General features: G+C 43.4%; 3 protein-coding genes across 6 annotated transcripts; 1 reads left to right on the plus strand and 2 right to left on the minus strand.

Annotated features, from left to right (window-relative positions):
* Window positions 1-8160: 8160 nt before the first annotated feature.
* Window positions 8161-13875, minus strand: si:dkey-234i14.6 (uncharacterized). Its single transcript, XM_053885938.1, has 5 exons — window positions 13344-13875; window positions 12233-12409; window positions 10660-10869; window positions 9097-9310; window positions 8161-8953 (listed from the first exon to the last, which is right to left on the minus strand). The coding sequence occupies exons 1-5, from the start codon at window positions 13812-13814 to the stop codon at window positions 8775-8777; spliced, it is 1251 nt and encodes a 416-aa protein (XP_053741913.1). The 5' UTR covers window positions 13815-13875; the 3' UTR covers window positions 8161-8774.
* A 2824-nt stretch (window positions 13876-16699) lies between these two features.
* Window positions 16700-21705, minus strand: prpf18 (PRP18 pre-mRNA processing factor 18 homolog (yeast)). Of its 2 annotated transcripts, XM_053885269.1 has the most exons (11): window positions 21420-21705; window positions 20944-21021; window positions 20763-20789; window positions 19878-19979; window positions 19361-19474; window positions 17967-18113; window positions 17827-17895; window positions 17399-17539; window positions 17269-17340; window positions 17050-17205; window positions 16700-16982 (listed from the first exon to the last, which is right to left on the minus strand). In XM_053885269.1, the coding sequence occupies exons 1-11, from the start codon at window positions 21483-21485 to the stop codon at window positions 16902-16904; spliced, it is 1053 nt and encodes a 350-aa protein (XP_053741244.1). In that variant the 5' UTR covers window positions 21486-21705; the 3' UTR covers window positions 16700-16901. The 2 variants fall into 2 exon arrangements, with proteins under 2 accessions (XP_053741244.1, XP_053741245.1); XM_053885270.1 differs by lacking the exon at window positions 20763-20789.
* Window positions 21706-21858: 153 nt separating this feature from the next.
* bend7 (BEN domain containing 7) lies at window positions 21859-25844 on the plus strand. Of its 3 annotated transcripts, XM_053885253.1 has the most exons (9): window positions 21859-22339; window positions 22762-22812; window positions 23590-23904; window positions 23977-24090; window positions 24146-24453; window positions 24643-24750; window positions 24816-24933; window positions 24994-25107; window positions 25196-25844. In XM_053885253.1, exons 1-9 carry the CDS (start codon window positions 22276-22278, stop codon window positions 25231-25233), a joined length of 1230 nt encoding a protein of 409 aa, XP_053741228.1. In that variant the 5' UTR covers window positions 21859-22275; the 3' UTR covers window positions 25234-25844. The 3 variants fall into 3 exon arrangements, with proteins under 3 accessions (XP_053741228.1, XP_053741226.1, XP_053741227.1); XM_053885251.1 differs by having other exon boundaries at window positions 24816-25107; XM_053885252.1 differs by lacking the exon at window positions 21859-22339 and having other exon boundaries at window positions 22669-22812; window positions 24816-25107.
* Window positions 25845-26209: the final 365 nt, after the last annotated feature.

Consider the following 26209-nt stretch of genomic DNA (forward strand, 5'->3'; position numbering starts at 1 on the left):
CGTTTCGCCAGAAACCAGCGACGAGAGAGGAACAACTGGAACCTTCTCAGCTCTGTCTGCACCAATGTGTTCCTTATCTTGCTCATTCAATCTGCCTAATTGAGCGCTCCATTAATTCTGAAGAGATTATTGTCTCATTCAGGTCAGAGGTGGAAGAGGCCAGTGATCTATTTGGGAAGTACGTCAAGTGCTCCTCTAATTTCCGTTGATGGAACTAGATCATTTTCTAAATGCACGGCCCAGATGGCTGATCAGATTTATCTCCATTGTATTGGACAGGCTTGAGCTAATATTATGGCAGCAAAGTGCGGATAACTCTGGATTAGCAAAAGATCCTGGAGAAGAAAGAGGGTTTAAAGACGACGAGCCGGTGATTCCCTGTAAACCTGTGGTGGTGTTTAAGCTCCGATGAGCTGTGGGTCACCTTACATCTGATACACATCGTCTCTCTCTCTCACACACACAGATGTACTGCGCTGTTCAGAGTGATGTGTTCGTGCTTCTTTTTCAAGGTAAAGCCAGAAATCCAACTGAACAGGAGAGTCATTATTTGTAATCCCACTTTATAGTACTTACAACAGTAATATTATATAATATATAGCTTTTGTTGTGTTTGTTTTTGCACTCGCAAGCTATGGCCCTAATGTTGCACAACAATCCCCAAATTTTCCCCTACAAATGGAACTAAGCTAAACCCCAGAATGAATACTATGGATTGTCAACCATAATACCATAACAAATACCAACTGCAGATGAAAAGTACATGACGCAGTCATTGTCTGACTCATGGAGGAAGTACTGCACATCCTGTGCAAATAAAACCAGCTTGATTTTTGTTGATGGTCAGTGAAGCTCTTTGTATTTCAAACTGTCACCTTGATTCAACATTTTTATTTTTATTTTTATTTTTATTTTTATTTTTATTTTTATTTTTATTTTTATTTTTATTTTTATTTTTATTTTTATTTTTATTTTTAGAGGAAACCAGCTATAATTTTTGGAATCTTTCTGTTGCCATTTCATTGTTGCTGCTGGGTTTAATTTCACGCCCCGGAAATACATGAGTCAACGTGAGCAAAACACAACTCGACATTGCGGGTCACTTTCACACCATCCCATATCACACTTCACCGTTGAACACCCTTGAAACCAAAATATCTTTTATTAAATCATTGTTATATTATTCTTAGTTGAGAGTGGAGACGGGCTTCATAGCAACAAGCTTGACATCTCCAGAAAATGATAGTACAGCTAGCAAGGATGACACTGGATATCTTGACTCAGGCTGCGTCCCTCAGTACAGGATGGTGATATCTGTGTGTGACACCCAAGGATCCACTGAGAGACAGCTCTGATCCAAGAGGTTACACTTGTGCAAATTGGTCAGTGTGTCAACACTGCTAATGTAGTTGCTACCTTTGTTAGCATGTGGAAAATACTTTTCCCGCCAAGGTGTGAATGCAACTCCTATGTTCAGGCTACTGTTCGGCCAGTTTCCTCTTCCTGGTTTGACCAATACGAGCTATCACAGCGGCAAGAACGAAGAGGAGCTTGTCTCCGCCCCTCTGCCGTAAAGCAGTTGGTTACAGCATTGACAACATACAGTACGTTCTCTAGAGGTTCGCTATAATAATAGCAAGAGGGTAATATGAAACCAATCATCACATAAGATATTAAGGGAAAAAATGGTGTGAAAATCCTACGTAGTGCTGCTTTAATGGATGGAAAGTGGTGGGAGGCGGGTCCTGGTACCTCAGCGGTAATCGAGGGTTTACTGTACCTCCCATCGACTGGCCATAGAAGACTCCATCTCTGAATTTGCTGATGTGAAATTGTCACGTCACATCCCACAGCGTAGGGTTCATATTATTCCAAAGTCACTCCAAGTTTACCAAAGCTGATTGTTTTCCCCCTAAAAAGTCACAGTGGATGTTGCTCAATATGATCCCCACTCAGCAATTCACATACTTTTCTGTCAGCCTTGCAAAATAAACAGCTCTTTAATGCCCCCCCCTCCGCCCCATTTGCCCCTCTCTCCTCGTGCCTTTCTGTCTCTCTTGCTCCCTGTCACAGTTGCTCATTGGTGACTTGATGGGAGGCATCAGAAAGGATGAGTAAGAGGCATCGGAGACAAGCGCGTGAGAGACACGGCGTGATGTCGGTGCAGAGGGACGTCTTTCTCAGAGCCTGTCTCTGGTCATAGACAACCGACGGGGCAGAAGTAAGACTCATCCGGGCAAACACCCAGGGGCAGAAAGCCAGCACAGAGAGATTGAAGTAAAGTGAGTGTGCACACGAGTGGAGGGGTCATCAGACTGAGAACTGGCTCTCCAGCTCATGTCCTATCATTTAAACTGTGTTTTTGTCTGCCTGATGTCCCCCATTTACCCCCCTCCTCCCTTCACATCCCATTCTGATTCTGCCCAGTCTCTCGCTCCGCGAGGAGCCGCGTCGCCTAGATCCACCCTGACAGGCCCGTGCTGCATGCATACACTCTGACCCACTGCTCTTTTTGACTTTGTGAATGTGTTTGTGCGCGCTGAGAGCGAGGGGGTGCCTGCCATCAGACGGCTCTGATTTTGTCTGGCAGGGCTGTCAGATCTTCGTGGCTTCCACGCCAGATCAACGCCAGCACCAGCCAAGTGGCAGCGCCTGATGAGGACCACCCGCCCCTGTGACGGGTGCCCGCCACGACACGGAATATGTTCTCCCAAATAGCAAGCTGGTAGAGACTGAGTGACGGACGCATAGGAGGGGCAGGTGGGGGGGAGGCGCATGAGAGAAGTAAGCGCCGTATATCTGCACTGGAAGATTATGTCACTCAAAGTCATGTCCAGCTACTGGAGTCAGGTGGACAAACCTTCAACCCTGAATTTTTGTTTGTGTTAAACATCGAAGCATGTGATCACAGAATGCAATGGGGCCAAGGACGTCGGTTTGTTTTGAGAAGTGGGGCGGACAAAGACTGTTAGCGAAAGTGACTTTTGAGAAGTGGTAAGGATGATGGTTATAATAGGTTTTACTTTAGATTTGTGAAATATTTTAAGTAAAATATAACTTTCTTTGACTTCTGTCAATATTTGTCCTTCTTTTTGTCCACTACAGGCCACCGTAGATCAAACGCCTCTTGAACTGACAATTGCAAATCCTTTAAAATATGTCATTTGATTATATATTGTTTGATTTCCTAAAAGATTCTCAGTTTAAATTGGCAAAATTGGAAGATCTTTTTAACAGGTGAATAAAATAAAAAGAATAAATAAATAAACCATGTTAAGACACTTTTATATATATATATATATATATATATATATATATATATATATATATATATATATATATATATATAGAATGGGGGAAAAGCATAAAAATAAAAACAGATTTATATTTAGAATTCAAATTGCAATTGAACAAACAGCTTCTTTTCAAGTGTTGCTCTGAGCTCATCTGCTGTAAGGTGCGAAGGAAGCATTCAATAACTGAGGAGAGCAGTTTCTTGAACTGAATTTCACATGGTCAATAATAGTTCATACTTTTGTACTATACAATTGCATCACATTTCTGAAACTTCAAAACTCAAAAGTGTTTTGACCGTTTGAGGTTTCGATTTAACTGAACGTCAGAGGCAGCTCAAGTTAAAAATTGCGCTCAACCTCCTTCACAAAATGTTTATCTTTAGAGGTGACAGGTCACTTTGGGGTTACAGGTCACTTGAGCCTCACAAAGACGGCTCATAAAAAACAGTCATATACATGTGCGGTCATAAAAAGCTGACTGACCAGCAGCAGAGCACAGCGTCCCACGCATGCCGTCGAAGACGTAGCACTAAGTCAGAGCTGCCCACTTAAATCTCCACGTTCCTCATTCACTTTAGCTCACCAAACATGAAACTCCCCACAGGCAAGTAATGAATAATCATTAGCGAAAGGTCCACAAATTATTGATGTAAAATAAGCAATGATTCTTTTTTTGTTTCGCAATTTATTGCCATTAACAAGTAACTTGCAATCCAATAAATGTCAGCATGGCTTTCAGTTAATTAAAGGGGAAGATATTATACAGTAATGCAGGGTGACGTTTATATCTCGATTTCCAGCGACGGCAATTTGCCGCCCAGCCTTTATTTGAAGGGACCCACAAATAATGGCTCTTAAGCCGTCAGTGGATGGACAGCGGCTCACATTAATGAAATTAGATCGGGCGGGATGGTGATCCAGGCGGCCGGCGATAGCTGCAGACACTTGTGCAAACCTCCTCGTGTATGCACCATTAGAGCTGCTTGCTCTATACCTCCGCTGGCTTTACGCCTGCTATATATTTCCATTTCCGCCTTCACCTCTCCTGCACTCTGCCCAACAGGAGCCCAGTTAGACGTGAAGGCCTGTCATCTCGTCACGGAAACTTTTCCTGTTTGTCCCGAGCGTCGTAGGCAGCCAGTCAGTCCATCAGCCCTGCCACCACACACATACACCCTGACACATGTGTCCGCATCTCCCCCACTAACAGGGAGGTGTCACTTGGGGAGGCAGCTGCAGTCGCTGGTGTGACGGCTCTCCTCAAATCAGAGACCCTCGTCTCTGTCAACAGCAACCTGGCCCCGAGGCTACCACTGTCACACGGCGCGCGGCATCCCGGAGAGCGCGCGCACACACACACACACCGATGAGGGGGAGGAAGAGGAGGACGTCCGCGGGAGGAGGAGGAGGAGTTCTATCTGGAGAGATGATTACCTCTGCATAAGAGAGGGAGGAGGATGGGGAAGAGAAGATAAAGGGCCGGGAAAGAAACTTGGAAGTTTCCGTTCGAAACAGCAGGCCTGATGTTTGTCGTGACAGAGAGGCCCAATTATTATGGGTGACAGTTTAGGGAAATGGGGTGAGAACGTGATAGGACAGAGGGAAACCCAGCCGATGGTTTTTGGACGCTAGTCCTTCAGTTCACGAAACCAAACTCTTAGTTCTCTTAGTGAAGCTGATCTCTCTTTGGGCCTGTGAAAGATACCGTTTCTAAGAAGCGGCTCATTTCCCCTTTACACCTACATTTGCTAGTTTGTGTTAGTTTTGTTCGCAGAAAAGTCATAGGCAGAAAGGCTCTACAAATCTCAACAAATCCATGCAGCTTTAGGTCAAAGGTGGAATAGTTTGTGCTTTATTTAGGGAGACGAATATCTCATTCTGTTCAGGCAATCTGAGGCGCCTGTTATTCAGTCAGTCTACATGCTCTTCACCTCACCTCTTGGACTGTCTGTGCGATTTTGGCCCCTTGTCTGAGTGAGCTTGAAACCACTTGCTTATCATGTGATTTATGCTCGCAGATGGATGATGACGTCAGATCAGAGGAGTCAATTGTTGCTGTGAAGTTTGGGGAATATGTCCAAGAAAAAAACATTTGTTCTCTTACTCTTACAAATAAAAGTGTGCTTCAGACATTAAAAAATAAAAAATAAAAAAAGACAGTGGTGATATAAGAGTCGTCAGCAGTATTATCTGCCTCCAGTAGATTTGAAAAATATATTTGTTTTGGCTTTAAGTATAAAAACTGTTTTGACACTAAGAGTTGAATAGATTTAAAAGTAAAAAAAAAAAGAAGCTTTGTTTCAATGAATCTTAATATTTCCGAACTAATCTAAATTTAATTGTGAGAATAATAGTGAATATACTTTCATTTAATCGTTATAAATAAAGTCTCAATGCAGACAATAACATGACGAGCCTAAAAAAAGCCTTTTTTCCAGCGTCTCCCGCTCAGTCGGAGCACGAGTGACCCGACGTGGTGGCCGCAAACACCAGTGGCCCCTCTGCAGTCAGACAAGGTGCCGATATCGGAGTCATGTGACAGTGACTTCCTGTCTGCGTGTCAGACTGAAGCTGAAGGCTCGTCAATACGACGTGGCGCTCACGTGCCTCCTTTTCTCCTGAAAGAGAGGAGAAGAATGAGGAGCCACTCTGACCTCCACGCGTCAGCCGCTTTGTCCGTTTCACATTCAGCCTGGCAAGTTTCAGGATGGTGACGGACGTGATCCGCTTTGTGAGCTTTATCTTTGTGACGTCATCGCTGTGGAGACGGACATCAATAAACGTGTGTGGCGCGTGAGAGGAAATCGGAGACCTGCAAGTACAAATGATCCGTGGCATCTAAAATAATCACTTTAAGCATGCCGTAACATTATGACTGCACCATTTTTCAAATATTTTCTGTGAAAAGAGCATTTAAATATCACATTATTATTATTTTATCTGCGATATTTCGTTTTTTTGTCACAAGCTATTTTGAAGATCGAACGTGTACAGGTTGTTATTCAATCCGATTTATATCTGTTAATACGCGAAATAATCCAAATATCAGGAGTTATTTTTCAGTCGTTTCTTAACTTTTTAAGAGCGAGCAGACGCGATCTGAGGCCGTTCACAAAGCCAACACTGCCTCCCTGTGGTCAAAAGTCATATTGAACCAAGAACCCACTGAGGCTCTCAGTTTCTCCTTTTTTTCACTTTAGAGAAGAGCTGATAGTAGAAGTTCAAACGCAACAATATCATCAGATTAAGTTTTATCTTTGTTGTGGAGTGGCGGCCTCCCGTTGCCATGACGACGACCCATCCCATCGATCACATCCAGGTCCCCACTGGAGGGTCTAATTCATTTACGAACCTGTCATTCCACATCATTGATTAAGTTGTCCTTCGTCCAGCGTTAATTATATGCAAAGATAAAAGATTTTCTCATTATTGTGTCTAATCTAATGAGAGGCCTTGTACTACAGCGCGGCCCGGTTCAGAGGTCCAGACTCTTGACCTTGGAGGGCACGGCTGCAGACGGCTGAGTGTTTTTAATGAGACGCTGCAGAGTCTGAGAGCGTGGCACGTGTGCGGCAGCAGGCTGCTCAATAGAACCCAGAGTCGCCCACCTCTATTGACGTCAGCTCAGGACGCATCAGCCCTCACATCTTGTCAAGTCGTATTCCACCAGGCATTTGTGGGTTGGTTTGAGATGCTACAGATACAGACTGTGCAGCTCTGACTGAGAATTGAAGTCATTGCATTGGCACTTCTCCTTCTTCTTCATATGTTCATATCAAGGGCTGCCGGGTCCAACCTCGACAACACACCTGACATGAGCGTTGATCCTCCTTGATGCCTTCTCTGCCCAGCAACTTCATTCAACTCTTCATGGAACGTGTCACGCATGATGCAGACAAGGGCAAGTGTGACCCGGGGGCCACAAGTGGCCCTCAACTATAAGGCCCTCATGATGTCAGCGTGAAATATGTCATTGACAATGTGTGGTAATGTACCATTCGTTTTCTCTGTTATATTGAAAGTAAATGTTCCAGAAGGACCTTTTCTATGTCTTTCAGTTATTCATTTCAAACTAGCCCAATGCTAAACACCTTTTGCGAACTGACTGATGGTACATTTTTGTCCTTGCCGTTTAAATTCTACACTTGCAAACATTTTCATATGCATATTTTTTGTGAATATTTCATGGTGTATTTCTGTCGGTTTATTTAAGACATTTTAGACTACATGGCCTTTCACAAATATATTCGAAAATATTATTTTATTTATTACTTTTTCATTCCAGCAAAATTATGTTGTTTTTTTTAAATCTTACTAATAATTCAAGGATTTATTCATTTATTTGCCCAGAAATTATACCTTTATTATTTGTACCTGTTTCCTATTGTAAGATTTCTTTTTCTTTTATACATTTGCACTTTTATTTTAAGATTTTTCAAGAGTTAGATGGACCATAATTTTTATAATAAATGAATTAATTGAACTTACACTCCTAGTTGCACTTTAATTATTTGCACTCTCGTTGTTTACTTGACACCTGTGTTTCTGTTGTTGTTTATGTTATTTATGTTGTATTTTATTCATGGTTTAATGTTGTATATGTCACCGCACGGGTCGTCGGGTAATGACATTTCAGTCATCTGTATGTAATGCATATGGCAGAATTGACAATAAAAACTGCCTTACCTTACCTTAATTCAGTCCTTCTCAAATAGTGGGTTCTGGGGGGTCATGTGACCTCAGGGAACATACCTTTTTTTTGCCGTACTAGAATAAAGTGTAATTGCACATCCACATTTCAGTGAAATTGATGCGCTTAAATAAAGTCTTTTCTGTAACAGGCAAAAACATTGTTCATGCAGTTATTCTTTATTGTAAGTTGATCTATATTCCTTTCTTTTTTTCTTTTCTTTAACGTTAACAAGGACACAATGTTATGCAGTGTTGTACTTACAATCATTTTATCCACAAATGATACTTTTTCAGAGGCGGCGGAGAGTTGGGGGGTGCCAAACGTTTACTTCGCAACAGGGGCGCAACAGAAAATAATTGAGAAGAACTGCCTTGATTAATGAAAATAATTTTGTAATAAATGAATCAATAGCTGACAGTTCATCGGCGCTTGTTTTTTATGACCACTAGAGGGAGACATTTATTAAGGACACAAACAGTTGAGCGAACACAGTTCTCGGCAACACCACAAAAAAATTAAAAATAAATAAAATAAAAATACGCTGAATCTGTTTGTTCAAACTTAAATCTATACGACTTTGAAATACCAATAATAACAACAACAGTAATAATAATAACAATAATGATAATAATAATATGAAGGGTTTTTGCGAGTCATAATTTAAGGGTTATGAAAATGAAATTATGGCGGGTCCAGTATTTCCATTCACCATCATCATCATCACCTTAATTCCATGTTAAATAAGTTACGGTTGCAGAGTGGAATGTTCCAGTGAAGCAAGAGCTTCAGGAGAACATGGAGTCAGTCAGGCCTGTGCTCTTGAAGTCCTCCGAGACGCGTCTGGAGTGCTGCATCTTGGCTGACAGCGCATCCAAAATGTCGTTCTGGTCCACAGCAGTGGCTGTTTTGTAGATGAACGCGCCCATCGACTCCAACCCTCGCATTCCTAGATTCACCCCGCAGCCTGGAGGAGAGAGAGCAGAGGGTGAGAATGAGGCAGAGTTGCCCTCAAAAGTCGACCTGAGAAAAGTAGATAACTCCTTGAATAAACGGTAACTGAGTTCGTCAACTAACCCTTGAAGAAACTCTGTAAAGCAGCAGCGGTACCTGTGTCGAAGTTGAGGACGCGAGCCGCTTCCCCCTCCACGGTCACTGCGACGTTGTCGCCCTCGATGAACGCGGCGCTGACGCGACGGTGCGACAGCTGGATCTCAAACAGTCGCCTGCTGCACTGCATGTGGTACAGAGTCATGTCGTTGAGGCGGGGCTCGATGTCCGTCTTGTACGCGTTGAAAGACTGATGGAAAACGTTCTTCATAATCTGTAAGGAAAGAACAGGAAAATATGTTTAATAAAATAAATAAACCTTCGATTCAGATCAGACCGCGGCTTCAGGACTGTGGTTGTAACCATCGTAGGAAAAGAAGTAGGAGTATTAGTAGTGACAGATGTGGACATTTGAACACTGTTCTTAGATACTACTGATAAATCGTGGGAAAATATGAATATATCAATAATAATACAATCATTACAGTAAAGCTATGTAATTACTAGTTCTTGTAATTGTAGTAAGTAGTGGGAGTAGATATTGGATGAGATGGTTGCAGGATTGTTGGGCTGAGTTCATTGCAATATTAGTCACAGTAACAGCAATGGCAGTAATCTGTGTAGTTGCAGTACAGTAGACATAGCAGTAGTAGACATAGCAGTAGTAGAAGAAGCAGTATTAATAGTAGTTGATGTAGCAGTAGTAATTACCAACATCAAATTTATGACAGCTTTCCGAAGTAGTTGTACACATAGTAGCAGTCGTATGCAGCAGTAGCAATAGTATTACTTGTCAAAGACGAAGTACTGTCTCTAGTAGAGGTAGTAGAAATGACAGTTGTATTAATGGCAGCAGTAGAAGTATCAGTACATTCACATGAGTAGTAGTAGAATTAAAGGCAGTGGTGCATGTAGCCGTAAGTGGTATCCTACAAAATGAAAGTACCGGCAATAATGCAGCGGTATATGGGAACAATAGGAGCACAGGTGATAGGAGTCGTGACATTAAGGAACCCACAGCAGCTGTGCTCTCGAGTGGTCTGAACCAGAGTGTCAGTAGTAGTATTCATGCACAGGAGGAAACTGCAGGAGGTAACTTTGCAATACAGTATTAAATGTGATTTATCAACGATTGGACACTGTGAATTCAGGTGGTTTATTCCGACAGACGTCCAGAGGACACTCAGCTGTTGAATCTATCTTGTACGTTTCCACTCGCCGTCACATGACTGAAAATACGAAGGTGGATGACATTTAAATCAGCCGTCGATCATTGCGCTCTCCAGCTCTTCCCTCCTTCGTCCACTCTCACGTCGGTTACCAAGTAACCGAACGCACGAGTGGTCGGCCACATAGCAACAAGCTCTCCAAGAACGCTCTTGATCTGAACCTGCGCTCACTTCCAGGATCAGACAAACACTCGACAGGAGAGTAAATCAAACCGGCCGCTCGTTCTGACGTCAAACACTTGCTGTTGTTGGGCTCCATGTATCCGCTGCTGAGGGCCAGACGACGCTGGCTCTGCTTGGTGAAAGGTGGCGAGGAAGGAGGCTCACTCATGTTGTGACTCACTGTGCCTCAGCACAGAGGTGTGTGTTCGGCAGCAAGAAGAGAAGCTCTCACCGAGGAGTTGGCCGTGTGTCTGAGGAAGCGGACCATCTTGGTGTCGTTGGCGCGGCACACCAGAGCCATGTAGCGGTTCCTGAAGGTTCCGTAGATCTTCAAGTGGAATCCAGGTTTGGCTGTGGGGTTTCTGTGCTCCCGGACCGACTCCACTCCGTAGGCAGACAGGTCGAAGTACAGGCTGTGGGCCCGGATCTCTGGGGTGGGCACCTGAAGAGAGCAAGAGACTATGGTTCCATATGGTGGACCTGCTCATGAGCTTCCACTCCCTCCACCTGCAGTCACCAGTGCACCTGGCTGCATTCACAATATTGTTCTTCTGCACGCCATTTAGTTTACATTTTCGTCACGCTGCTCCTTCCGGAGCTTTTGTTGTAGAGACGCGTTTCGAAAGCCAAAACGTGCAGCCTGACCGGGAACGGTGTACTATTACTTTTATCTGACCTTGGTGCCAGAATTCCAGGGATAGTCCAGAACCATTGTTACCCATTTTTCCCATTGAAAATGAATGGGAAGAGGATTCAACACTTTAGAAATTTGCCTCTACTTCAACAGCTCGCAGCTCCCCCAAACTTCGGCCGAGAAACTCTGTGAGAATCTCAAAACGCAGCCGCACTCGTCCTCTGTTGCCCAAAAAAACAGATCAGAGCCAAGTAGTATCGTTTTTCCACAAATTGGGCTCAAAGACCCTGAGATTTGCCAGAAATCGAAAAGTTAGCTTGAGCAATAAAGCTGGTTAGAGTGGAGCAGTCGAAATCTGGTCATGTCGAGTTTCTAAACTGCGATAGCTGCCAAACGGTGAGACGCAGAAACATGAAAATAACCAGTTTTGTAGTCACACTTGTCCTCTCTCGTAAAATGTGCTCAGAATTATTGTAGCATTTTCTCAATTAGCGTGAAAGACGCCAACGTGAGGTCAAACCGTTTTTGCCATATTGAAAATGCATTGGAGCTCTGTGGCTGCTGCTCGAAAATCGCGGCAAAGTTAGTCGTTTTCAACTTGCCATCCTGGCCAAACCATAGCCTGTAGACTCATGAAATTTGGAGATGAAAGCCTCAGGATATTTGATTCTGCGATTTTTCTCTATCTGCTATGGTTTCCAAGATACAGCCGTGTGAAAGGGGGGGGGCGTTGCCCTGGCGACGGAGTTGCAGAGTAGGGGAAAGGTCACAGCCTGGTCAAACTGCAGCCCCAGACACTGGGGCATATTTTTTGAGATAGAGACGTTGTTCAAATCTGCAAATGTAGCTGCAGGCCTCCATTGATAGCATGAGCAGCGCGGTCGCACACAGTGCATTCACAAGCTGTTCATTCATAAACGGCAGCGTCTACTCTTGACATTAATATAGTGCTCATAACTGTCTGGTGCTCTGCTGCAACTGCAGTGAATGATACAAACTGTTATTAAAACACGGAAGAAACTTGTGAGTGACTATTGGCTGTCAATTGAACTTTATGAGGCTTGCTAACGCAGAGGTGTCCGGCACCGTATCCTGTTTCGACAGCTTCATTTTTAAAACAAACAAGAGCAGCTTGATCATTAACTCAGGCGACGCATGCAAGTGTGTCCACCTGTCTCTGGTCCAGACGCTCGATGGCGGCGTTGGCTCCGTAGGCGTGACAGGACTCCACCGTGTAGTCGGAGCTGATTCCTAAAACCGAGCAGGAGTCTCCACACGAGCCGTCCGCCACCACGATCACACGAGGCCACTCGGCGCGGGGGATCCGTCTGAGGAAGTCTTCTGTGAACTGAGACGCCACAGCCGTCATGAAAAGGCTGTGAGCTGTGTTGGTTTACATTCTGTGGGGCGACGGCCGCATTCAGCAATGGAAGTCTGTAGTAGAAAAACTACTACTTTAGAAAGAAGTTAAGAACTATAGAGCTTTCAAAGAAGCCTGAGAAAAACAGCTGAACAACAAAATGGATGGTTCAGTCAGGAAAACCTGTTGAAATGTCAACATGAGTTTGATGTAATCGGTTGGTTCTCTGCCATGACACAAATATTCACTGAACATGAATCCAGTGTTTGGACAGAGCTGAGGTTACACGCAAGCTGCTGTGACACCAGTGGAGGTCACGCTGGTGTCAGCGGGTTACTCCTTTGTTCTGAGTCGTGTGAGGGGAACGGACTGTACTCATGCTGCTCGTGTGGCATTCAGGGAACACCAAAATATATTTGTCAAGTATAATATGAATTGTCTTGTCTTGTTTTGTTTTGTTTTGTTAACGCTAACTTTATTTGTTTAAATTTCGATTTTAACTTTTGTTCAGTTGTTTCGCTTTATTTTGTTTTTTTTTTCTCTCATGTACATGTGTATGTCTTCCATTTCAGTTTGGTTGAATACATTTCTTTTTTAATAGATTAGATGTTTCTTTAATTCTTGTATCATATTTTCTATCTCTATTTCTCCTTGCCATCACAAACGTTGGAAATTCCTAAAGAGTCACGATCATTGGACGAACAATTCCTTGCATATTGCTAATATATTCGGCAAATAAAACTTTGGAAATATTGATTCTGATTTCTCTGCTTTTATTGTATTTTTTTTTTTAATTAAATGTCCAATCAAAAGACCAATTTATTGTCCTTCGACATTCAAAACAAAGTTGCGCAACGAGCTTTAATTCCAGTCATTGTAGCCCTTTTACAACTTCCGTCGATGAAGTTCTGGAGTGACGTACCTTGGTCCCCAGCTGGACCTTGACCTGGACCTCCTGCTTCTTCTGCTCCAGGATGCTGAGCAGATACTCCTGGAAGACTCCGATCCTGGTGAAGAAGTGCTCGTTGTGCCAGCAGCCTTCCATGTTATCGAAGTCCACCCCGAGCCCCAGCAGGAACCGGACACTGCGCGGGTCCAGAGCGATCTGCTGCGGTCTGCAGAGCAGCGAGCTCCGGTACCGCTCGTCCACTATCGTCAGCTTCAGCACCTTTCCGGAGCGGACAGCGACCAGTGCCGCCGTCAGTCCCACGGGACCGGACCCCACGATGAGCACGGAGACCCTGGCGCGCCACTGTCTGAGCGAGTCCACACTGACTTTGACCACCACGTAGACCGCCACGGCCAGCAGCGTGCTGACGGCGGTGTCGTAGACCAGGGTCTGGTGCTGCTCCTCGGCAGTCCCGGTGCTCCCGACTCCATCACCGGACACCATCACACCGGCGGACCTGGACACAAGAACCAGACTTGCCCTGCTCCCTCTACTTCTGAGGCGAGTCTGCTCTCACTGCTGCTCTCACACGCTCGCTCTTTCACGCTTCCTCCCTCCCCTCCTCTCTATTTTCCTGTGCGCACTTGTAACAACTTTTTGAAAAAAAAAAAAAAAAAAAAAAAAAAAGACTAACAAATAACCACAGATCATGTTTCGCTTTGCACTTTACAATTTCTAATATTAAAAAAAAAAAAAAGCCCCATCCAATGTCTGGCCCGGGGGCCATTTGTGGCCCTTCACCAGCTCATGCTTCTGAACATCACAGCTGAGCATATAGATAATGGTGGGAGCTCAGCGTATCCTTCTCCACTCCTCCACCAAAGTCCCTCACACATTGCGCGCATCAAACTCTCCGATGTTCTCACTGGACCTTCACACTTCGCACACCATCCTTCACAGTTATCCCGTTTAAGAGGCCAATATATTGAGTGCGCTCACATCTTCATCATCCTCACCAGCATATCGCACAAACCTTCACTATCCCCAGACTCGATTTAGCAGCAGTCTCTGAACTGCTGATGCATACTTGCATGTCAATATCTTAGGGGTCTCTATCTACCTGAGGACGCTCCTTTCTTCTTCTCCTCCCTGCCATGGAGACACTTTACCATGGCGACAGCTGATGACATGTTGAACAGAAGCCTCACAACTAGTAACCGACAAGATGGGGCGGCGTGAACTGATCTTGAAAGGGAAATATCTTTAGTGTTGCATGCATCATGGGACTTAGAGTGTGAGAGCGTCAACCCTGCAGAACAACAATGATCCACAAGTAAGTGGCAGGCCATGTGGAGTTATATAGCGGGCTGGAGGTGGCCCGCGGGCCTGGAGTTTGGTGAAATTTTCAAACTCCAAATGGAAGTACGGGTGTCTAGTGTAGCTTGTCTTCTCATCCTCGAGTGTCTTGGTCCAGAAATGCTCTGTAGAAGAGCAGAGGTGACTAACACTGGAGCTGCTGCCATTTGTCCTCAGATAATTGGTTTTCACCTCCAGCTCAGGTGCCTGGCAACCATCATCCTGTCCTGCCAGTCCGGATGAAAAGAAAATGGAAGGTCTAATTACAGCTCAGAGCTGACCTCTAACCGCGAACTCTGCTGGAGGAAGTGGACAGAGCCTCCTCCAGGAGACAGAGAAGAGATCAGGCTGGTCCACAGCCTCCTCAACTGTGAGACGTGGGATGAACTGGAGCGAAGCTGACAGGGAACCTTTGTCAGTGCAGGAGTTCCTGGTCCACTGATCACACAGATGCACAAGACACGTCGCAGCTAGGATGAGAACAACAACAACAAACATGGAGGAATCATCCCTGAACCAAAGCAAACAAAAGCAACCTGTTTGCTTTGGTTCAGGGATGTTTTTCGCTACACAATGGCCAGGGTTTCCACTACTCTGAATGGACTTGAAATTCTTATACACATATTTTCAAGACATTAAAAGAGCTTTAGTTTAAATCAGGTGATATAAAAACTTGAATATAGACACCAAACTGTCAAACTGATGCAAAATAAACAATATTTTGTTGTTTAAATGTATGTATCATTTGATTCAAATTCATTCAAATTGAAAAATGTGGCTCCTTGTTGCAAATATTCTTGTACCATTAAACTGCGATAAATTGAGATTAATCACAAATTCTCTAATTACCTAGTTTAATTTTTGTAATCGAATCCCACCCTTAGTAATTTCATAATCGCACATGGTTTTTATTTAAAATTTTCTCTTACACTTCTTTCTTTGGGTTTGACGCCCCTCTCACCCAATATATATCCTGGAACCTTAGGAAATGTACTTGCTCACCACTGCTCAAGACCAACTCACTCCATGCTAAAGAACGCTGTTGCCATTAGAGATACTAACCATCCATCCATGACTCCTGTTCATGGAGCTCAGCGGATAGATCACATGTCCAAATCTGCATATGAGCAGAGGAGGTCACCAGTGAGGGAGACTTGATGTTAAATCCTGAACTGAACAACCTCATGGAATCTCCAGCTAAGAAAGGCAACACCCTCTTTAAATGTCTATGTCTGTGGGCCACCATGTTTGTTATAGTGCAGGAGCAGCACTGGATTTCTACTACTGCCCTCCATGCTTTGATTTGTTCTCTGTATCTGCCATATTGAGCTCATTTCTATTTTAAAATGTAAAGTGGGTTCCTCTGTCGGCCTTGGATTATAAGGCCCTGCTGAAGAGCAGTCAGGTCTGGGTATGTGCTTCAAAAAGACTCCTCTCTCTGTGTGCAGCATTCCTCTGCTGATGAAATCCCAAAGCATCTGACGTGGTTAAACAAGTAAAGAAGTCCTGATACGCTTCACGCAGTCGCTTTTGAGACCTTGACTGAGTAAATGTCAGAGCCAACACTGTGAAGCAACAGAGCACACTGGAGCAGAGCCAACATACTCTTGATATCTCAAGGGCAGCACCATCAGTGCTGTGGGGGGGAGACACACCAGGACCCCAGGTTCAGTGAGTTCAAGAGTTTTGTGTTAAAAAAACAAAACAAACAAACTCCATTTGAGGGTGGTGAAGTATCCAACTGTCCAGCGGAGTCGTGACGAACTCCTGCCGACCAATGACGTGGTGGTTCTGACATAAAGAGCTTGTCGAATCGCCATGGTAACACAGTGTGTGTTATAAGGTCAAGAATGACGTCGCATCTTAGAAAATCTGGGAGAGGTTACTAGTAGCAACCGAGCGCCACTGTATTGTTTTGAATCAATTTTCTGGATGATTCTATTAACTGTGTGTGATTGCAGTCTTCTCCTGTTGAAGGATGTGTTTTTTTTAAAGAACATTGCGTCATGAAAGAGGCAAAATATCTTCCCGGAGTGAATAATTTATTCCAGAGGAGTGAAAAGAAGAAAATGAATTAAAAAAAAGAATTTTAATGACAGGAGAACATCATGGTTATGTAATAAAACTTACAAAAACACTGACTCATCATCATGAAAAACTTGAGCAGCTAATGTTGCTGTCATGTTGCAGTTGTCCTCCACTCCTTTAGTAACACGTTGCCGGTCATGGTGAGCATCACAGAGCGTTGTATTCCACACACTTGGACGGGACGGTGGTGAAGTGTTTCTGGCAGATGGTCATGAGTCTCTTCAATCCCTGCAAGGAGACACGACCTTGTCACCTTAAACAACTTACAGTGCTGAATGGAATATTTGAACCTCACCTGAATGTACTTCCTCTGCGTCTCATCGTTCAGAACGTGAGCCACGTGTTTCGAGAAGATCTTTTCTCGACCTGTACGGGCGTGAATGCCGACCATGGTCACGCCGATGGGCCAGGGAGCGTTTCCGATCGCCATCTGCAGGTACGCATCATTGGCCTGGCAAACAAGCAGCACTGTGTTAAACACATGTACACTGACTGCACAAAAGACGTAACAAACCTTCACATATTCCCTCTCCAACATGAACTTGATGATATCGGTGATGGACTCTTTGATGTCTGCTGATAATGTCTGGAAGAATCCGAGTTTATTAGAGTTGAAAGACGTGGTTCTATCTTTGGATTTCTACCTTCTTCCTGAGCTTCCGGAACAAAGGTTTGAGGTAAGACTCGGTCTGAGAGTGTGTTGCGCTGGCCAGCTTTCCCTGGACGCTGCGTTTCACATGGTCTTCCCTGCTGTTCAGATCTTTGGCCCAAACTCCGAGAAGGAACTGAAATATACAAGCAAACTGTGGCGTTGAAAGAAACACTTTGATGTGTGGAAACAAAAGAAGAAAAGTGAATCGTAATTTTACACTTAATCCGTAGCAAACTCCATTTTAAAACCACCTTTTGTCACTGCTGCATGTAAGATAACATTTCATCGATGCCCTCAAGTGGCACATTTGCAAAAGCATCAACAAGGAGACAGGAGGGTTTCACATCTAGAATGAAGTCACTGTAGCAAATTTCATTCCAACCCAGGAAGGCACAGAAATAAACACATCAAAAGTCTTACCCTCAAAAACTTATCAATGACATCCATGTCTCCGTGGTCGTCTCCTCTGCCCAGATTTTTGCCAAGCGCCTGAGAGACAATCATCAGAACCGCAGGTCCAAATGTTGCCTATAAGGCGTGAAACTACAGCATCAATTTACCTCGAGCTCCTCGATGGTCGTGTTTTCTTCGTGCACTTTCAGATCATGCTGGGTGTCAACCTCCCCGGGTTCTGTTCCGCCGACTATTTCATTCAGATACTGCTGGTCGATTTTGTCCATGGCAGCCTTCAGGTCGTTCCTCAAGCCCTGCACACACATGCCGCGGTTCATTCATTCAACCCTTAACAAGGCACAAGATACAGCCTTAAGTAACTAGGGACGACCGATGTCACTGTTATGGTCCCGATACCGATACCTTAGCTTTGGGTATTGACCGATACCGATACTCGTGAATATCAGAGAGTCATATTAGCCTGCTTTCTTTCACGAACAATTCCTTCATGTTTAGCAGATCAGTCGGCTGAAAGGGGTGTTTCTTTTAAAATGTCGCTGTATATGATCGAAATGTGCTGATTCTCAACCCATTTGCAGCAATAGCTTGGCGCCACATTAGTTTACTGGTGTAATCTCACGGTTATCCACATCATGCGAGTCGCCACACAGCATGGAAGCTCTGTGATTGATGGGATCTCTGATGCTGATGACAGGAGGAAACTGCAGATAAGTTCCAAACTTTAAACAATCTTAGCTTTTTAATCGCAGGATTATTTGGGGCGTATCTTTTGGCACTAAGCTCGGCTCTCCACTGCTGTACAGCGAGGTGCGCTTGAGAGCATCGGAGTTGGCTGCACGGCACACAGCAACTGAATGCGAGCAAAATAGTTGAACAGGGATCAAAATTCACGTGGTTCTATTTATTTATTTAAGACTTCAGATATATTTTGTTCGAATGAATGAATGTTTAAATGTGTGAGCGTTCAGAAAACAAATTAACAGCTGATACAATTGTATGCTTATCTTGCATAAATATAGAAAAGAGGTGAACAACCTTAGCTTGTCATAAGGGAAAGAATCATAAAAATATGTTGGTTTTTTTCTTTTAGTAATAAGGTTCAGTCCAGTAAAAGTACTGCACAGGAGACCTCTGCATCTGAAAGTGTTATTGTGGCAACAGCTACTGAGTTCATCTCATTTAACGCTTCTTATTTGACTCAGATGTTTGTCTTTATAGAAAGTTATTTTTGAACAAATAGATGTTTACAGCTAGTGTTTTTACAAAGCAAACTGTTAAGTCAGTCATTGACATGGCGTGTTGGGAGGTGAATTGGCTGGGGGCGGGGCTTTGGACGCCCTGTTTCAAAATCCTACCTTTTGCATCAACATGACAACTAAACATAAAGTTTAAATAATCGCTGTCATGACAGCACTCAAATTAAGTCTGCTGCATGTGAAAGAGCTCCAAGGCGTCCAGCCTTTGCATGGTTTGAGGATATTATCGGTTGTGCTAAACAGTTGATGCTCAGAGGACAGACAACCATTCCATAGAGACTTACCTTGTTCACTTCAGGGGTTAAAATCTCAATTTTTCTCAGCCTCTGAAAGGCATCGTAGTCTGATTCTCCAAACAGTCGGATGGGTTCACCTCTTTCTCTCAGCCGCCGAATTGCCTACAAAGGACATACATTGAATGTAGCACACACTTGAGCCCTTTAGACTTGATAAAATATTTTAGTAGTTTAAACTCAGTTGATCAGTTTTAGAGATCGCTTGAAGCGTTAAGAAGATTCCTGTGAATTCCAGTCATGGCAAATAGCACAGAGACACATAACGTCATGGAACAATAGCACTTCTGAGATGTCAGTCAATGGCCAGTCAAGAGTCACTACACACAATGTGTGGGTGAGGTGATTTTAATTCCTATGCCTAATTTAAAAGGATCTTTATGATGAACATGCATTGGACAGAACTTGTGCAACCCGAGGATAAAGAGACGTCAATCTGAAATAAAACTGTGGGGCATCATTACGTCTCACTGCGTCCAACAATGACGGACTGTAGATGTCACCTCACCTCCTGTCGTGATAGAGTCATTGGCAGCTTTTCTTCTGTGAGTTCCAGTTCCAGCACGGGATTGGCTGATGAGGACGGTTCATCTTCCTCCTCCTTATCGATCTAAAATTGAAATTCAGAGAAACACATTAAACTTCCAGGCATTATGATTAAATAGCCTTGAGATTGTTGAAAATAAATTGCAGGATAAAGGAGTGATCCATAAAATGACATCAACCTCGTGGCATCATAATGTAGGTGTGATCCAACACTAAACACAGGCTTGTGAAAAACAAAACTTACAAATAAAATGTCATGTGTCTCCCGTTTTATTTTGTTGGACCAGCTGCACACGTCTTTTGACTCAGTTACTAATTTTGGAATAAAAGAAATGACCATGCCATAAAATAAGCATGCATCTCTGCTCTTTTAGATTATGCTTTCAATAACACAATCTAAGAGAAACATGAGCGTACCAGAACAATGCTTTGAATGTAGACACCATGAAAAGTAAAGCAGAAACACACTCTAGAAAACAGACATTTTCAAAGAAATTAAAAGCTATCTGGAAAGATGGCATGAAATAAGTAACGTCACACATTGCAAATCAAAAGGAGCAAAATCTTATATTTAGGTTCAACATTCCATGCTCAAATTGGATTGAATGGAAAGATAAAGCTTCCAATCCTTGTACTCGTGTTTTGTAAATTCAGTAGTTCAAAACATTATACAGGATATTTCACTTATTCTAGGTTTATATTGCTTCAATAACTTCCAAGAAAATACCTAAGGCTGCTGGTCGCAGCCTGAACAAGTGCATTTTTGCAATTGATAGCAAGGAGGCGGAAGCTTTTGAGGTATCTATGTACATGCATCCTGCCGCAATTGTCACTGGGCATCCCATACCTGGCAGTGAGAAGGCTCTCGCTGTACCTACAGATACAGGCAGCAGAGGCAATTTGAAGAGAAATAGCACAGTGAAAAGAGTCACAACTAAATAGGAAGTTGTTTATGTATGACCTTTAATGTACAGTGTGAAACAGTCGACTCAAAAATGAATTAATTTGTCAGGGTCCTGGACACAAACCTTATAGCCAGATCTTATCAAGTAATCTTCACGCTCCTTCTGTGCGAGATCAGACCTTTTGAAGCACTTTTTGGAGTCCTGCAAAACAGAAAATGACCATTACACGTGTCACAAACTTGATAGGGTCGTCGTATATATTTAGGTAGAATACTACGGGAGAAAAACTTCAAAGCAATATAAAACACTTAGTGCTTTAAAAACACGAAGCTCATTATCAACGTCAATGAAAAGAGAAAACACCTTTTCGTCTAACGCTAATGTTTTTAGCATGCACTAGCATAGGTAGGCTAACAGTTCTAGGTTGTTTAGTGTAGAGGTTCAACCGGATTATTTCACACCACAGATACGTAATGGTCTCTGTTTAAGTGTATAAACACAGCACACAAGTTAATACGAATTACAGTTATTATTGTTACGTGAGCATTTTTGCACAAACGCTAACTTGTTAGCAAAGCGAATGGCATCGATATACTCACATCAACAAGTTTTTTTTCTTCCAGGAGTTTCCTCTTCCTCGCGATCTCAGCTTTAATAATATCCATTTTACTTTGAAATAATGCCGTTAAACTGAATTAATTTACGCAGACGAGCATCACAGTCCCCCACACGTTCAGGAAGTAAAACCGCCCGGAAATGATGTCAAACCACACTTCAAAATAAAACAGAAATGCTCTTTCAAAATAAAGAGTAAAAGTTATACGCAGGTGAAATAGCTTATTTACGACGCTTTTGAGTAGTAATACAGTCTTTAACAGCATTACAGGATAATTCAAAAATTTGTCGGTTTATCACAGTGTAACACTAATAAAGTCGTGTTTATTCAATTATTAAAATGTAAAAGACCCTTCAGTTTAAACGATGCAAAAAGAATAATGTACCACTGTAACATGTGACTTTCACAATTTACCTAAAAAAAACTCTTCGGTACGTCTAGATTTCTCTTGTCTTTAAAATCGAGAGGAATTAATAAAGTATGTAATGATTTTGATTCCGTAAAATATCGCCTAAAATACAAAGTGTCATTTGTGTTGATCGGATGGAATTCTGCCGCCTGGACTGCACGGCACCGACAGACGTCTGAGCTTTAGGATGAGGATATACCATCAGGTGGCGCAAAAGGATTTAAAAAATAATGAAGAAATTAACGATATCGCCCAGCGATAGCGGTGGCGCGGCGACGCAATTGAAGGACTGTAATACCATTAACACCAAAGGACATATTCGGGCGAAACACGTGGATGTGAGGTGTGAGTGCAATATCAACAGGATTTCATGCGAGAAATTTAATCCACCAGACGGACGCTGGACCCGTTTCGTCTGAGCGTTCTGGAGATGGAGTTTGGAGAGAGGAAGAGGCGAAGGAAGTCACCGAGCTTTAAACTGGTCGCGGATGAAGGTATAGTGAAGGATGGATGAGAGACGCGGGTTTGTCTGGCGCCGTAAACCAGACGAGACGGACGCGACATTGTCGGGAGTGAATACACCACCGGGCTAAAAGTCTTTACTCCGAGCATCGATCGGAGACGAATCACGTCGATGTTGGTTGCAAACGTGTTGCGCATCCTTCATCCTCCGCAGGCGGGTTTTGTCGTGGATGAATCAGCCTTCCAGACCGATCATGATACCTACAGGTGGTGGATCCTTCATGACATCAATGAGGATGGGAGGGGCCACCTCAACATACCCTCATCAGCCAGGCGTTATTTCTACTGACTCGCGACGAAACATCGCGTTGACGACTGCTCAGACCCGTCAATGGCTTTTCAATACAGCAAGATTGGATGAACAGAAATAATAACTTGTTTGATTCTGATGCAGATTGTGAACCACCAGATCAAGATTCAAGTGAGGAGCCCGGGGAGGACGACGGTGAGTGTCATTTATGAGGTTTCACATAAAGCAAAGTCATGGCACGGGGACCAAATCTGGCCTACCAAATCATTTTGCATGGCCCAGCAGAGCTGAAAAACAAATCCAATCCAAGAAAGCGAGCCCTGACTGTGTCAGCTTTTAACAGTGGATAGTTCACAGGAACATTTCATTCATTTGGCCCAACTTTGCATGGTAAAAATACATGGTAAAAAAATAAAATTCAAATAAAACCTGAAATCCATTGAAGGAGCAAGAAGATGCCTGGTCTTTGTTGTTTCACTGGGAGAACATAAACCACAAGTGCACTTTGCCCAGTAGTCTCACAGAGAATCCCTCAAAGACTTTCTAGACGATTGGAACACAGCCAACATTTGATCATCTATCCAGTCAGTTCCTGAATATTCATTTGGAATCTCTCCAAGACCTTTTCTTACAGACACAGATGATCCTCCTCAGTCGAGGTCATGAGGAAAAATAAAGAGGTCTGTGTAAGAATCCAAATGTGAGCACTTCTTGTTCTGTTGTTTTTGGTGGAGGGCACAAGTGGACTCAAGTCTTGTTTGCTTCAGTTGAGACCTGTGGACACGGATGGTCAGATGTTTCTGTTCGAGAAGTTGTGCTCCTTGTGAGGAGGATTTTTCTTTAATAAACAGCGGTCTTTTGCAGTTGATGCAGTTTTTGTTTGTTATAAAAATTGATTCTGATCATCATGGGACTCCATTTCCTCTGCATGTTGGTAATGAGACACATAAAGATTTCTGCTTTTTGCTGCAGTCTGGCTGGGAGAAGACGGAATGGAGATCAAGAAGCAAATCACAGGAATGATGAGGCTCTTGACTGACAAGACTGGTAGAGTGTACCAGCGTGTGGAGGTAGAGCACAGCCAACCCTCACCTGAGGACAGACCGACAGCTTGTCCGCAGCCAGCTTTGAAGAACCCGACAGTCAACAACTGGAATGCCACAGCGTGCGCCGGATCTTCATCCGCACATATCTCCAACCTGACCCCCTGTGACGCTAAACAGTATGGCACAAGATCTGTGGTCTCCAAGTGGAATTACAAGGATGAGAGAGCAGGTGACGTGAATGGTAAGTGACAACAACCAACAAGATAAACTGGCATAAAAACGGAAGTTTAACATCTCTAACATGAATTTTCAGTTGCCCCCTGTAATGTCCAGGAAAACAGCTGCTGCACTTGCAACTGCAAAGGCACCCTAAATTCTATCCTGTACGAACTGCGAGCCATGAGAAGATTGATGCAGACTCAAAGGGGTGAGTGAGGTCTCCAAGTTTGAAGCCTGTGAGTTAACTTTAACTCGCTTTCTAGCATCCTTAGACGCACATGAGCCAACAGCACCGCTTTGCCACACCCGCTTCAGCCCTGGCCACAGCACTCGTTGGAGGAGAAGGCAGTTTTATAAAGTGACGCCGGGGCTTATGTCCAGTCCTGAGGTTGCTACTGTTTCAACTGAGAGGGCTGAATGTGGAAGCAAGGAGGAGTTTGAATTGCCCAACATTGGTGCCATCTCTGAAGTTTCTGCATCAACACCAACGGTGGATCCAGCATCAGCAAACTCACACAACTCTCTTTTGCCGCGGATGAAGGAGCCTCTGGCAACAGGGGTGCTGCAGTCAGTGAGTGTGTTAGTGTCATGCACATTGTGTCCCATCTTGTTCTACTGTACATTTATAGATATCCCACTATATATTCTACACTACCGCGGTACATCACCTCTCCATTAAACAGGCGTTCATCATGTCATAGGTAATGCAAGAAGTAAATATTACCGCCAAATATTCATGTTACATTTCACTGCTTTTCAGCCTGAGGTGCGACTTGCAGAAGACTATGATGTGTTTATTTCAAAAGCCCAATTGGATTCCATCCTGGTCAACTACACACGCTCCGGGAGCCTTCTGTTCCGAAAACTGGTATTTATTCATTCATTTATTCCAACATTATGACTGCAGAGGAAGGATATTAAACTTGTGATTAGGTGTGTGCGTTCTTTAATGACGCCACGCTGGCCAACTCGCTACCGAACGGAAAAAGAAAGCGAGGACTCAATGACAACCGTAAGGGCCTGGACCAGAACATTGTGGGTGCCATTAAAGGTAAACAGATATTTTACCGCTTTTTTTTTTTTCAATTCACTGACGTGAGGCTGTGTCCAGTGTTCACAGAGAAGTACTGCACTGAGCACAAAATAGACAAGTTGCCTGGCCCGCGGGACTGGGTTCAGATCCTGCAAGATCAGATCAAACTTGCCCGGAGGAGACTGAAGCGAGGTGGAGTGAGGAGTATTTAACAGTGATTCCCCACGCTTGCTGTTGCACAACCAAGCAGCTAATGTCTGTTTTGTCGTTCATCCGTCAGATGCTGCGGAAACAGATGACCCAGCGAGCGGACCTTAACAAGTACGAACAAAACCCCGCTCCTAACAGGTTTCAGACAACAAGATATGCATGTGCTCACGCAAACTCTACCAGGTTGCTATGGTTGCATTACAATGCACCTATTGATACACTGTTCACTCGGTTGCCTGTATATCACGAGTAGGAATAGCAGTTGTGCTTTTGTATATCAAATGAGTTACATTTGAATAATTTAATTTTAAAGCTAGATAGACGTGTTCTTGTTCGTTCAGAGTCCAGAGCCAACACGCCAACATACGTAGGGAGGAATGTATCTGGGTGATTTACCTGCCATACCACAACGAATTTCATACTATGGTCACATACTTATCAACTGATACTTGTTGGAGAAGCCAAAGCTGTGATATGATATTAATTTATGGCTTACTGTATGATCAATGTGCCTTTTGAGTGACCTGTAATCGTGGATGTTTTGTGTACTGCAGCATCCACCTTCTTTCCACAATTTAGACCTGTTTTGTGCAGCGCATTCTTTGTTTAAACTACATTATGTGCCGGACTGCTTATTATCAAACTGTTGACATGCAACCACGTGTGCATTTCGCCATTGTGAAAGGTGACTGCATACAAGAACTCGCTGTGCAAATCAAATAAAAACAAGTCAAAACATGTCTGTTCTTTATTCAAATAGTCAACGCCATGAAGTGACTGTGACAATCAAAATTTTAAATCGCAATTAATAGCAATATTAAAGACCTTGGTAGGACTTTTTTTTTTTGACTCAATATGTGGGTTCGAGTTAAAACTCTAAAAATCAGTCAGGAGAGGTGTGTGAATAAAACAACGATTCAATTGAATTAAGGACGGTGTATATGAGTGACTTTCATTTAACAGTAATGCAAGCTTGACTTAAACGCGTCTGTGAATAACAATTGATGCAGAATACGCGATTTAGTGTGGCGTACAATTGGAGGGAAAATTAAAGGTACACTCCACTGTATATATTTTGTTGCCA

This window comes from Synchiropus splendidus, chromosome 14 (assembly GCF_027744825.2).
Source record: "Synchiropus splendidus isolate RoL2022-P1 chromosome 14, RoL_Sspl_1.0, whole genome shotgun sequence".
Lineage (NCBI taxonomy): Eukaryota > Metazoa > Chordata > Actinopteri > Syngnathiformes > Callionymidae > Synchiropus > Synchiropus splendidus.

Bases quoted from the DNA above. Each gene is read 5' to 3' on its own strand.
- si:dkey-234i14.6 (XM_053885938.1), bottom strand. From the start codon at position 13,814: ATGGTGTCCGGTGATGGAGTCGGGAGCACCGGGACTGCCGAGGAGCAG. The intron at 10,870-12,232 runs GTGGACACACTT...TGCTCTCTTCAG, and splicing joins AGCGTCTGGACCAGAGACAG to GTGCCCACCCCAGAGATCCG. The intron at 8,954-9,096 runs GTACCGCTGCTG...TCTCTCCTCCAG, and splicing joins CGTCCTCAACTTCGACACAG to GCTGCGGGGTGAATCTAGGA.
- bend7 (XM_053885251.1), top strand. From the start codon at position 22,276: ATGGAGTTTGGAGAGAGGAAGAGGCGAAGGAAGTCACCGAGCTTTAAA. The intron at 23,905-23,976 runs GTAAGTGACAAC...ATGAATTTTCAG, and splicing joins GAGAGCAGGTGACGTGAATG to TTGCCCCCTGTAATGTCCAG. The intron at 24,751-24,815 runs GTATTTATTCAT...ACTTGTGATTAG, and splicing joins GCCTTCTGTTCCGAAAACTG to GTGTGTGCGTTCTTTAATGA.
- prpf18 (XM_053885269.1), bottom strand. From the start codon at position 21,485: ATGGATATTATTAAAGCTGAGATCGCGAGGAAGAGGAAACTCCTGGAA. The intron at 20,790-20,943 runs GTTTGTGTCCAG...CTGTATCTGTAG, and splicing joins TGATAAGATCTGGCTATAAG to GTACAGCGAGAGCCTTCTCA. The intron at 17,896-17,966 runs GTAAATTGATGC...ATTGTCTCTCAG, and splicing joins CGACCATCGAGGAGCTCGAG to GCGCTTGGCAAAAATCTGGG.